This window comes from Lactuca saligna, chromosome 5 (genome assembly GCF_052625555.1).
Source record: "Lactuca saligna cultivar CGN05327 chromosome 5, ASM5262555v1, whole genome shotgun sequence".
Taxonomy (NCBI): domain Eukaryota; kingdom Viridiplantae; phylum Streptophyta; class Magnoliopsida; order Asterales; family Asteraceae; genus Lactuca; species Lactuca saligna.
Window position 1 is genome coordinate 112,445,587 of NC_136421.1, and position 13,119 is coordinate 112,458,705.

The following is a 13,119-nucleotide window of genomic DNA, read 5'->3' on the forward strand; positions in this document are numbered from 1 at the left end:
CATGTATAGTGACTTCCCAATCGTTATTAGTTATTGATCGTAGTGTCGTTATGTCATAGTGTCGTCGTGTTAGTAGTTTCGGATTTTTATTGGTTCGAGACCGAACCAATTCGTTTAACAACGACTTTTGGTGTTGTAATGTATTGTATTTCGTCGATAGTCGTGGTACCATCATTTGGTCAAATTGCATGTATTGAACTAGCCTTGAGAATTTTCTGTTTACAGCCCCTCCTTGTTTGTAAAATTTACTTTTTCACCCCTTTATTTAAATACTTTACGGTTTGGTACTTAAATCAATTTTCTTGACCTTTTAATACCAAAAATTATTGAATAAGTATTTTCCAGCATCTTTTTCATAGAAAACAGCTTAAGTCCCTGAATTTCAGTTTTTTTCTCGGTTATAACCCTTCTTTTTCGAAAGTTTGACAATTTTGGCCCAAATTGAAATTTTTTTGCAACTTTAGTCCCTTTTAAATTTAAAAAGCATTTTAAACCTTTGAAAAGGACTTGGAACGCTTATAGTCCACTATTTTACAGAAAAATACAGTTTTGCCCCTCCAAAACAGAAAATCTCGCATAATGGGCCTCATTGGGCCTAAAATGTCATTTTTAGCCCATTAAGCTTGAAATTTATGTTTTTAATCCTCTAAATGAGTATATTTCCAGAAATTGCTTTATTGAAACTGTTTTGACATAGTTCAACCATCAGAATTCGTGATTTGTCAATTTAGGCCCTTAAAGTTTGTATTTTTCGCATTTTAAGTCCAAAAATGGTGTTTTTAGCCCAAAGAAATTGTTACTAAACCATTTAGCCATTTTTCTAGAAATAATTTGTATGTAGAAATATAATTGATGCTAGAGTCTTTTAACATAAGGTATATTTCGGTTTTGAGGGGTTTTATGGCTAGATCCAACATTATAACACACAAAAAGCACACATATAAGCATGGAATCATACAAAGCATACAAAATACATATAGATCTACACTTTCACTTGTATTCCCCCCCCCCCCCCCCCCCCAAAAACTCATGAAAACCGAAAATAGGGGGTATGAAGCTCACCTTGTTTGAAGCTTTCGGTTTTTGGAAGAAAAGATGGAAGAAAATGAAGTGATTTTCGGCCTTAGCACCTTTCCTTGGTAGATCTCGAGTTTGGTGACTTCTAAGGTGCATGATCACAAGTTGGAATAGATTTAGAAGAGGTTTTTGATGGAGTAAAGTAGCTAGATCATGGATATAAGTAAAAACTTACCTAAAATGATGATTAACTTGCAAGATCCTCTTGAAAGCTCCTAAATTTCGAGATTCTTGGAGTGGGGAGGAAGGAGTGTTCTTGAGTGATCTAGAGAGAATGGGATGGATTTTTGTGAGTGTGTGTGTGTTGTGTTCGGCCGAGAGTGAGAGGGAGGAGAGAAGAGAGTATTTTTGAAGTGATATGCATGGAAGAATGAGATGAGTTGCATGGATATCCAATAGGTAATAATGATGTGGCACACAAGTCAACTCTTCCATCCTCTTGGGCTTGTGCATTGGGCCGAGATTTTTGGAAGGAAAAGGGAGAATTTGGGCCTTTGCCCCTAAGCCCACTATTAGAGTTAATCTTGGGTATGTTTTAAGTCTAAAGAAATGTGGTAGGATTTTTATATTTTTATTGGACTAGTTTAGGTTATTCATGTATCAAGGCTTTTAATTCGTTTCATTCTAGGTCCAACATAGCCCAAAAATGTTGAAACAAATAGATGTTGGTCCAATTAGAGTCCATTTAAGAGTTCTAAACCCAAGATAGTCAAATTGGAAGTTTATTGGTCTATTAGGCCCAATAAGGAAGTTCTAGTCCAAAGTGGACCTAAGTAAGAACTTCTAGGGTTTCTAATTGCTTGTTGACCATTTGAAATGATCGTATGGTGTATTTGATTGAAATTTTGTTGTTACAATCATGGGTGTTACACATGTTCTTAAGCTTTTGATTCACTTTAGCTTGAGTGTATAGTTTACAAGACACAAAATTTCCAGTTGTGACATTGTTTGAGTAAATATTTTTAAAATATTAGTAATATTTATATTTTGTTATTATATTTTGTTTTTTTTTGTAGTTGCTATATGTTGATAGGATTCAATGTAGGCAAATGTTAATGGTTAGAAGATATCTAGTAATTAATTATTGGACTTTAGAGCAGTTGAAAGTGAGAGAAATGAATGAAATTTCTAATGGAGGTTTTGGAAGGCCATCTGCTACAGTGGAAAGTGTTGATGAAGTTTCTAGAGGATCAATTTTAGTAAGTAATGTTATTTGTGTATTTTTGAAGCTGAACATGATTTATTTGTTTGTATGTGTTTTATATGTTTAAAATTTAAGTTATATATATTAATTATTACTTTGTTATGAATTTTTATTGTTATCAGGAGTTTCATTCAGAAATGAAGTGGTGTTTAGTAGATATGTCTAAGAAAGTGGATAAAGCCTTTAAAACGCATGGAAATTTGAAAATAGTAGAGTTTTATGGATTGAAGCTGAAAGAGTTATGTTCTGCATATAAATCTTTTCGTCATAGTAATTATAAATGCGAATATGCTTTTCAGTCATCTGGAAAAAGTAGTAGTTGTGATGATAAGTCTAATGAATTTCGAGATGTTAGGTAGTCTATTAACAACAGCGTTGGTGGTAATAAATATGGATTGGCAAATTTGTTTGGCAAATCTGGAAATATGGAAACTAAGTTGCATGTGGATTGCGAGGGTGGTCATAGGGAAAAGTGTGTAGTTGAGGGTATTCCTTCTTTTAATTTAGGAATTGATGATGATATGCATACTCCTCCAAAAGTGAGTCCAGATGTTGTTGTTAATAAATATGGATCGGCAAATTTGTCCGGGAAATCTGGATTTATTGAAACTAAGTTGCCTCTGGATTGTGAGGGTGGTCATAAGGAAAAGTGTGTAGTTGAGATTATTCCTTCTATTAATTTAGGAATTGAGGATGATATGTATACTCCTCCAAAAGTTAATCCAGGTATTGATAGTTATGTGCACAGTAATTTTGTTTCTGTTGGAACAAGTTCTGATTCAGTCAAAGGGAATGAACCTAAGTCTTGCGATGAAAGTGAAAAAGTTAAAATTCTTGAGAAATATATGATTTCATCGAGACCAAAGAGAAGTCACACGTTACCTCCAGTGCTTAGGTCTCCATTTGTTGTATGAGCTGTTGAGATTGATAGTAATTTGACGAAGGAGGAGAATATCAAGTCTAATTGGCTATTCAGTTTATGTGGGAATCCAACGTAATGTGTTTGTGTATATGTATATATATTTTTATATATAAATAATATTTAAGTTAATGTTTTTTAATTTTATTTTAATAGGGATGATCTTTTTCATAGCATAAATGGTCAACGTGGTGAAAGATACATGTTTGAGAGCTTATATCTGGGAGAATTTCTTTTTTCTGGGACTATTGATTGTTTTGTTGAAGTGCTGAACTATGATGAGAGCTAGGAATTTGGACACTCCTTCATGTTTCTTCTTCAAGACAACAGTATTGGTATGTATAGTAGCTGTTAGTATATTTTTATGATGTTTATTGAATTTTTGTTTTGTATTTAGGATCTTGCATACATGCATAGTGAAGCATGTAAATATGATGATGTGTACGAGAATTTTAAAGAAAATGTTTTTCATTGTTTGGGAGAGTCTAAAGAACGAAGAAATTTAAAAGGAATTGATTTGGTAAGTTTAATTTTATTTGAAATTTTATTCGTTTTGTGTTTGTATCTTACTATGAAGTTGTTTATGTTTATTTAGGTGTTCTTTCCTGCATGTGCAAACAGTCACTATTTTGTGTTTGTTTTTTATTTTAAAAACCGAAAAGCTGTCATATTGGACAACATATTGTATAGATCTTCTAAAAAACCATACCCACATCTAACTCAAAATCTGGTAAGTTTGTTTGTATTTTTTTTGTTAAAATGTTTATGTATATTATTGAGTTATATATATATTTTTTATAATTTATATTGAATTTTTGTTTATATGTAAACGCAGAAATATATGTTTGGTAGATATCTTCAAGACATAAAACATTTTATGGCTTTTTCAGTTATGTATGAAATGGAATTTGTTGATCAATATATGACGTTGAAAACAAGAGGTAACAGTAATGATTGTGGGATTTTTTTGATGCGTCATATGGAAACTTATAAAGGTGGTCCTTTAGCTCAATGGAGATTTGGTTTTAAAATGGAAAGTGTTAAGCAGATTTTGCGACTTAGAAATCTTCGAAGAAGATATTCTATGAAAATTCTGTTGAGTGAAGTAAATCTAATGAAAAATGAAGTTGAGCAACTTCTTGTTGATTATCAAAAGCTTTCTTCAAATGACAGGCGTGTAATTTATCATGAAGGCATTATCAATATAGCAGCTCGGTTACCTGCTTTTGGTCCTTGATATATCTTTGTTGAAGTAAAATTCAAGTCGTTATGTTTATGTAGAAGTATTCATAGTATTGGTTATGAATGAGTTAGTAGAACAATTTGTTATGAAGTTTTTTAAATGTGTGTTTGTTTTTGGTTGTTGTTGTTTTGGTTGAATGTAATGTACTTCTACGAACATAAGTTTATAATAATATATGAAAAGTGTGTCTACGTTTTTTTGTTTTTGATTTTGATTGTATATGTATAATCTTTTATAAAGTTAATATATTTACAAGCATATATAATATTAACATATATAAATACATAATATCTATAATTTTTAAAACCATCATATTCAAAATTTTCAGAGTAAGATATCAACAATAATATATAATATTAACATTATAACAACCACGATAGATAATATTTAAAAATATATTACAGTCCCCATTACAGTCATTCCAAAAGTTTGAGCACATAAACATATTATAAAAACGTCCAAATATTAATAATAACACCATTTACTTAAACCCAAAAACCCAAAAAAACCCAAATTCCCACATTTTCACCTTGCAGCTTCATCTACTTCCCCAGAAGATTCACTTGATACTTGGTGTAATCCAAAGCTTCAATGAGTTTGTCAACATTTATCCAAAAGTTGAATTTGTCAAAAAGCATGATCCTAGCCTCCCAAACAATAATTTTTGGATTTGATGCAACTATTGAATAGAATTTCGTGCACAGATAACTGTTTTTTTTGCAAAGTTTAAAGTTTTTAGGAAGAAGTTTGTAACAGTGGTTTGATTATGCTCCGAATAAACTTGTTGAACACAAAAAAAACCTTCTGGTTTAACTTTTTTGACAAAGTTAATGAAATCATTCCAATAAGCAAGCTTGTTTAGACCAACGTCTAAGGGAGCAAACTAGACTAGAGAGTATGCATATGTTGTCTCAACATCATAACCAAAAGAAGTTAAGATGCTTTGAAATACCTTTGGGGAGAAAGTTTCAACCTCGATGAAGTCTACATAGTCAATCTTGCCTCCACTGTAATCGCGATTTGGGTAGTATTCGAAACTACCTCCATGATGTAGCATCATCGTGAAGTACTTTTTGTTTTCCCACCCTGAATGAATATTGAAAAGAATATTATATAAGTATTAATAGTATACGATTTTAACAATAAAGAACATACCATATGTGTCGTAAAGATCAAGATAATTCGAGGAGTTTTGAACTACCCAAATGGATGATTTAGAAGCCATCAATGTATGTGTTTTCTTCCTTAAGTTTATGTTTATGTTTAGGAGAAATATATAGCGGTAACAATCGGAGTAAGTAGAGGAGTAATTAATTTTCTGCCATCATTTGCTTCAATAAGTGGTATAACTATTTTGGCGGTTATAGGTTTAGCTAATCATGTTATCTATGCATTGAAGATGATAATACTTATCTTTTTATGAATTAATTTTTTTGTTTTGTAATTTATAAAACTAATCGGTATATATTACCTTTTTTTAAAAAGTTGATATATAGAAAATAATTTTTTTTTTGTATGTTATAATGTGATAATAGTGTTGTTATTGTTTATTGTTTTTTACATTTTTTTTCTTTAATTTTTTTTTAAATATAAATTATAAAGTTAGTATTAGATGAAAAGGTTTTTATGTGAATGAAATGGTTGTATTTATTGTAATTAAGGTGATTTGACTTCTCTATTTATGAATAGATTTAAGTAATAAATGAAAGATTTTTGAAAACATTTAAGTAATAAATTTCGAAAAAAATCTCATAATTTCAAATACTTTATTCCCTTAACAATTCAAAAGTAGGTTATGAAAAAGGATATGATAAGAGTTTCATAATTAACAAATGAGACAAAGATAATTTGCTTAGCCTAAAGACGTGCATGTCAAAATAATATATTACCTTTTTTTATTAATTTGATATATATCAAAGTTTTTTTTTTTTTTTTTTTTTTTTTTTTTTTTTTTTTTGTATGTTATAATGTGATTTCAGTATTGTTATTATTTATAGTTTTTACATTATTTTTTTTTCTTTAAATTTTTTTTAAATATAAATTATGAAGTTAGTATTAGATGAAAAGGTTTTTATGTGAAAGAATGGTTTGTATTTATTGTAAATAAGTTGTTCTGACTTCTCCATTTATGAATAGATTTAAGTAATAAATGAAAGAATTTATTAGGTTATAAATAAAAATATATATTGCAATATAATGTATATTTTTCATCAACATAAGATGTATAAAAAACAAATGAGATTGTGTAATTTTTCAAATACGTTGGTTCAACATGATTTTAGGAATTGTACATTTGTCAAAAGACATAGTCAAAAGAGTTGCAGAGAAGATGTTGAAGGAAAAAGAATAGGTACGTAATTCAAAATTAAAATTGTTTAATGCGACTAATAGTAATAGTTTTAATACAGAGAAGCTTAACAACAAACAAATCTAAAATTCATATATAAGTTACTGATGTTTTTTGAAAGGCCTAAGCACATTTGAAGGATTTATTGGGCAATTTCTTATATCATGGTTGACGAGTTGGTTGCATCCTTTGCATTTGCGTTTTGGTTTAAGTGCTTTTGCTATTGCTTTTTCTGCAACACTTTTGATTCGACTCCTCTTTCCGCTTCCTTTTGTTTTTATCTCACTTGGTACTTTGATTTTCACATCACTTGAAATTGGAACTCCGATGATATTTTCAATCACATCTTTTATTGGAATTGAACTTGATCTTGTAGAAACACCCTTTCCACATGTTTCACTTAATTGTTGAAGAGAGTTCACCAATTCTTGTAGTTTTTCTTTGTCATGAATAACCGATTCAACGCATTTCTCAAAAAAAGAAGTTGCATCCTGCAAGAGATTTGAAATTTCTGTACTGCACACTCTCCATTTTTTGTTTATCTTTTGAAAACCAATATCCACTATGTTCTTTCTCCATCTATCCAGAATGTATTTTTCAGGTATCATGGTAATGTCATAATCTATAAGAATTCTGAAAGCATGACTACAAAGGATTCCAAAAAATGTGAAATGCAAACATTCACATTCAATTGTTTCATCTTTTGCATCAAAAGAAACCTGAGAAGTAATAATAAAATTTTATTTCAAAAATATATTTATAAATTCTAAATAATGTTAAATTAAAATAATAATGAAGTAGCATAATTGAATACCTTAAATTCTGGTCGCTTGCCTGTTTTTAGTTCTTTGTATACAATTGTGCATTGTTGATGACCATCAATCAAAACTGATTTTTTTTGAAAACACTCATAGAATGCCTTTTTTATTTGTTTTTGCACTTTTATGAATGCTTCTCGAGTGTATACCAATGATGCATGCTTTTCTATTTTCAAATGTTCATTTGGAAATAGCAGTTGTGGAGAAGTATCTCTTGATGCAATGTCTAATCTTTTTTTGTTCATGATGCTGCTTTGAAAGTGCAGTGTCAAAGTTGAATATAAAATTAACAAGTAAGTTGGTTGGACTTGAGAAAACATTGAAAAAGGAATTAGAACTTTCAGATCGAGATGTAGTCTTCATAAGTCCACACATTGGTATATCTCTGAAATAGGATGGAATCCATTTATCTCTCTTGTTGAACATATCAGCCAACCATTTATTTTCCTTCAAATGAAACTCATTCAACATCAAATCCCATTTGTTCTCAAATTCTGATGGTTTAATATTCATATTCCAAACTAGTTGATTTATGCGTTTCTTGAAATCTATATTTGAAACTAAGTCAGCTTCAATCTGTCATGTTAAATTTGGTTTTATTAGTATATTTTCATAAGCTATATGTAATTCACTAAATTTAATTTTTTATTACCTTTGATGGCATTTTTGACATTATGTGCCACATACATAATCTGTGAGTACATCCTTCAAACACCTTTGCTATTGAACAAGATAATGTTGCATCCATATCTGATAGAATCATTGATGGTTTCTTCTTATGTGATGACAAAAAAGCTTCTAATAACCAAGAGTATGATTCAATTGTTTCATCTGATATTAGTCCTGCTCCAACGTTGATTGTCTTGTCATGATTGTTTATTGCAGTGAAAGGAACAAATATCATATTGTACCTGAAAATATTTGTAAAATGTATCCCTTATTATGTAATATTATTTAATAAATATAAATTTTACCTGTTTGTTCTATAAGTAGCATCCATTGATATAACATCAGAAAACTTATTGTAGTTTTCTCTTCCTATTTCATCAACCCAAAACATAGCATTTAGCACATCATCATCCAACTTATATTGAAAATTGAAATTTTGATAATTATCTCTGCGAATTATCAACTGGTCTACAACACATTGAGCATCATTTGGTCTAACAATATTTGTATAATCTCTCCAAAAGTTTTTTAAATCATTCTTTGTTGCTGGCAAATTATCATATCCTCCCTTTAATGATGCTCTTAACTTGTGTGCTTTTGTGGCACCAATGTTGATAGTTGAAGCTTTAACAATTAGTTCTTGATCAAAAATACTAAGACGATGGTTTGGAGAGCAGATGTTTTCTTCATTAAATTCAGTAAGTGGATGGTTATGTGTGTATTCAAATGCATATACAGTGATTATATTTGTTGCAGCATTTTTGTCAAAACCAATCATTGCCATACATCCTGTGACCTTAGAATATGATTCTCTTTCCTGTTTTTTCAGTCGTTTGGATGTAAGAGTATCAATGTTTTTTTTTTTTTTTTTTTTTTTTTTTTTTTTTTTTTTTTTTTTTTTTTTTGGATTTCCATATCTGTTGCATCTTACTTGTTTTTTCCTTAGACTTAGATCCCCGTATTTGGTTGTTGTTCCTAATCTAATTCCAAAACCAGCTGCTTTTGCATAATTTCTGTACATTTCAATTCCTTCATTTAAACTTGACACAATTTGTCCCTTTTTAGGAATGATATCTGCAGCAACATGTGGAATGTACAAATCATCTTGATTTATATAAGATGTTCCTGTCAAATATTCAAAAAGCTCAATATTGAAATATATTAAATATGTTCATAATTATGTATTTAATATAAATTAGGTAAACATGCCTTTATCCTTTTCTGTTGCTGTTGCACTTGTAGTTCCTTTTGAAAGTTGAACTTCAGAGTTAGTTTGTTTATTTTAAAATTATTAGTAATTGTTCTATAGAATTTAGTAATCTATCTTAAATTTAATTATTGAATAATAACATCAGAAATATTCATCTTATTATTTATTAAACTTACCTTTGTCACCATTGTTGAATGTTGATTTTGAAGGTTCAATAGTTAAAACATTGAATGAGTCTTCCGATTCATTACTTCCTGTGCAATATTCAGTACGATTATTGAAATAAGTATTTATATGTAAATATTTAGTAAATGAAATTTAATTAATCATACGATTAACTTTTTTTTTTCTTCGGATCATGAACATCAGTTTGAAGGTTGAAATTAACTTTCAGTATAATCGTAAAAATATATGTAATGATTGTGTATCATAGTATTGTAATGTTAGGTATTAGAATAAAAAAATATAGTAATTATACAGAATGAAAACTTGCCTTTATCAACATCATCTAACGTTGATATTGAATTTCCGATAGTTAAATTTTGGGAAGATTGATTTGCTTTATCAATTAAATAAGTAGAACAAATATCTTCATATTCTTTACTAGACATCTCTTCAATTTGATATTGTAACTAAATCAATCAATGATTCTAATGGAGATGATTTTGTCGATCATAAACATACGGAAGAAGTTACTTTCATATTAATATGTCAGTTTTTGTTTGCGGTTATTTATATGAAGAACGAATTCAATCACTATTTTATGTTAATTACTATCTTACCCTTTATTAATAAATTTAAGTAATAAATTGAAGAAAACATGAATAATGATGTGGCAATATGTGATTGGTTCCTTCATTTTCACATATAGTTTGCATTTTTGCATGAGCCTTCCCCTATATATATATATATATATATATATATATATATATATATATATATATATATATATATATATATATATATATATATATATATATATATATATATATATATATATATATATATATATATGGGAAAAGTGAATATACCCTTAAGGGTATATAAGCTTAGGTACCCAAACTCACTATACTACATCGTTTTGTATTATATATTTAAATTGTAATTGTCTAATTGTTCTTATAATTCAACTTATAACTTGATTACTTCTAATATTTTTTATAAATTTCACATTTATCTTCCTCTTACATACTTTTTATTTTCAACTATAATATATATAATCTAGTAGGTGTTCAACAAAAAAGATATGATATAAGAGGAATATAATAGTGAAATTTCGAAAATCTTCAAAGTAAATCAAGTTAGGGGTTGAAGTTTAAGAACATTATAATGAATATATCTAACAAAACTACTAATTATAGTGGATTTGAGTACCTAAGCTTATATACCCTTAAGGGTATATTCACTTTTCCGTATATATATATATATATATATATATATATATATATATATATATATATATATATATATATATATATATATATATATATATATAAGGGAATATACATTACAGCCCACCTAAACTTAGTTACTAAACCTCTAAAATATGTCGTTTTAACATGCTAAATATGTCCAGTTTGGTTTCACTTGATAAATATATCATCCTCCATAACATTTCTTTCTTTCATTATTGTTTTACCATCTTTGTTTTCTTTCCTCAATTATCGTTTATTACTTCACCCAAGTGAACACTACTAAACCCTAAAGCAAAACCCTAAACCCTAAATTTAAACCCTAAACCCTAAACCCTAAATCTAAACCCTAAACCCTAAACCCTAACCCTAACCCCAAACCCAAAACCCTAAACCCTAAACCCTAAACCCTATTGTGTCGATCTTGAATTTACACCTTGAAGTATTAACCGTGAATCCATTAACCGTATCTTTATATAGTAAAACAATGTATCTTCAAGAGGTTTAGTACCTAAGCTTAGGTGGGGCTGTAATGTATATTTCCTTTTCCCATATATATATATATATATATATATATATATATATATATATATATATATATATATATATATATATATATATATATATATATTAAATTTCTCTTTCCTTAGATATTAGCTATTGTGCATATTTGTTTTATGGTCATTTTGACATTTTTGGTCCTTACAGTAAAAACTTTTACATTTATTCATAAAAAACACAAAAAACGGTCCGGGGTAAAGCCCAGACTTTTCATCCTTGCACTTTCTATGTCTGTCACTTTCTTCTTTTGGTATATTTTTTCTATATTGGTCATCATATATATATATATATATATATATATATATATATATATATATATATATATATATATATCTATATATATATATATATATATATATATATATATATATATATATATATTGTTTTTGTCTGCCCTTAACAAAGTCAACTAAAACAGTCAAACGTCTATTAATCTATAAATAAAAACGACACACAAATCAGATGCACACAGCCCATGCAGAGCATGGGCAACTTATCTAGTTTAGATAAATTATGTTAATCCCAACAATTTTGCCACGCGACATTCAATTAGCCCCTTCCTATCGATTTCGCTCAAAATACCAAAGTGACGTCCCAAAGCAAGAACTCAATCATATCCAAACTTAATCACCAATTCTTGAAGGTAGATTCTCTCTTAAACCCTAATCCTCTTCCCTCTCCATCAATGATAATGATTCGTTGCAAGAAACGACGTTCGAAACGCTACATCCAGGTAATTAGCCTTTGATTTACACGAAACTTCATCACCATTGTCAGTTTAAAAAATTGAGGTTAGTATAATTATTAATCTTCTTCCAATTTACACTAAACTACATGTGATGAATATATTAATTTTGCTTGATAAAACTTTTAGTTTTTAAGTTTGTAGGTTAACTGTTTGATGAAATATTTAAGTCAATTGCAACTGCTTTATTTTGAATAACCAATAAATAAGTTGTTGATTACATGCTCTATCTCAGCTTAACATTGAGAGAACTCCAACCCAGGTACCAATTTTTACCATTTTACAGATTAAACAATTCAAATTTATGAAGTGATTAAACCATCTTACCTTTTTTTGTAGCACCTGGTCCCCGATACGTACTCCTTGCTATTTATTTCCTTTATATATTGCCTTGGACTCGGAGAGTTGATGGGCCAACTCGCCGAGTAGGAGTGAGTCAAGGTGTGGGAATGGGACTCTGGACTCGGCGAGTCGGTCCCCGGACTCGGCGAGTAGGCCCTGGTTGTGCAAAAACCCTAATCCGGGTGTTTTCACCCTATTTAAACACTCTATCTTGGCCTCCTTTGTCCCTAACACTTCTAGAGAGCATTAGAGTGAGATCCTAGCCCCCCTTATTGATCTAAAGAGAGTTTTTGGCCTTGTGAAGGAGATTGGAGCTTAGAAGGAGAAAGAGGTGGTTGAAGAGTGCAAGGAAAGGAGTAGATCCGAACTCTACGTAGGGGGAAGCTTCCATTCAGGTAGAAAAGTCTCTACCTTGATCTTTAGATCATTAGTTGCCATTTTTATCCCAAATTGGTGGTTTTCAAGCCCTGAAACACCAAGCTCCATGTGTGATGCTTAATGATCTGAAACGACTTCTGATCTGGACTCATTGGATGAATTAGTAGCATAAAGTTCCTGTGGTTGAAGTGATT

At 29.5% G+C, this 13,119-nt stretch overlaps 1 protein-coding gene across 1 annotated transcript; it reads right to left on the reverse strand.

Annotated features, from left to right (window-relative positions):
- Positions 1–6,891: 6,891 nt before the first annotated feature.
- On the reverse strand, positions 6,892–10,098 carry LOC145045607 (protein FAR1-RELATED SEQUENCE 9-like). Its single transcript, XM_078993933.1, has 9 exons — positions 9,981–10,098; positions 9,664–9,741; positions 9,487–9,537; positions 9,209–9,402; positions 8,583–9,094; positions 8,261–8,519; positions 8,045–8,184; positions 7,605–7,857; positions 6,892–7,509 (listed from the first exon to the last, which is right to left on the reverse strand). The coding sequence occupies exons 1-9, from the start codon at positions 10,096–10,098 to the stop codon at positions 6,892–6,894; spliced, it is 2,223 nt and encodes a 740-aa protein (XP_078850059.1).
- Positions 10,099–13,119: the final 3,021 nt, after the last annotated feature.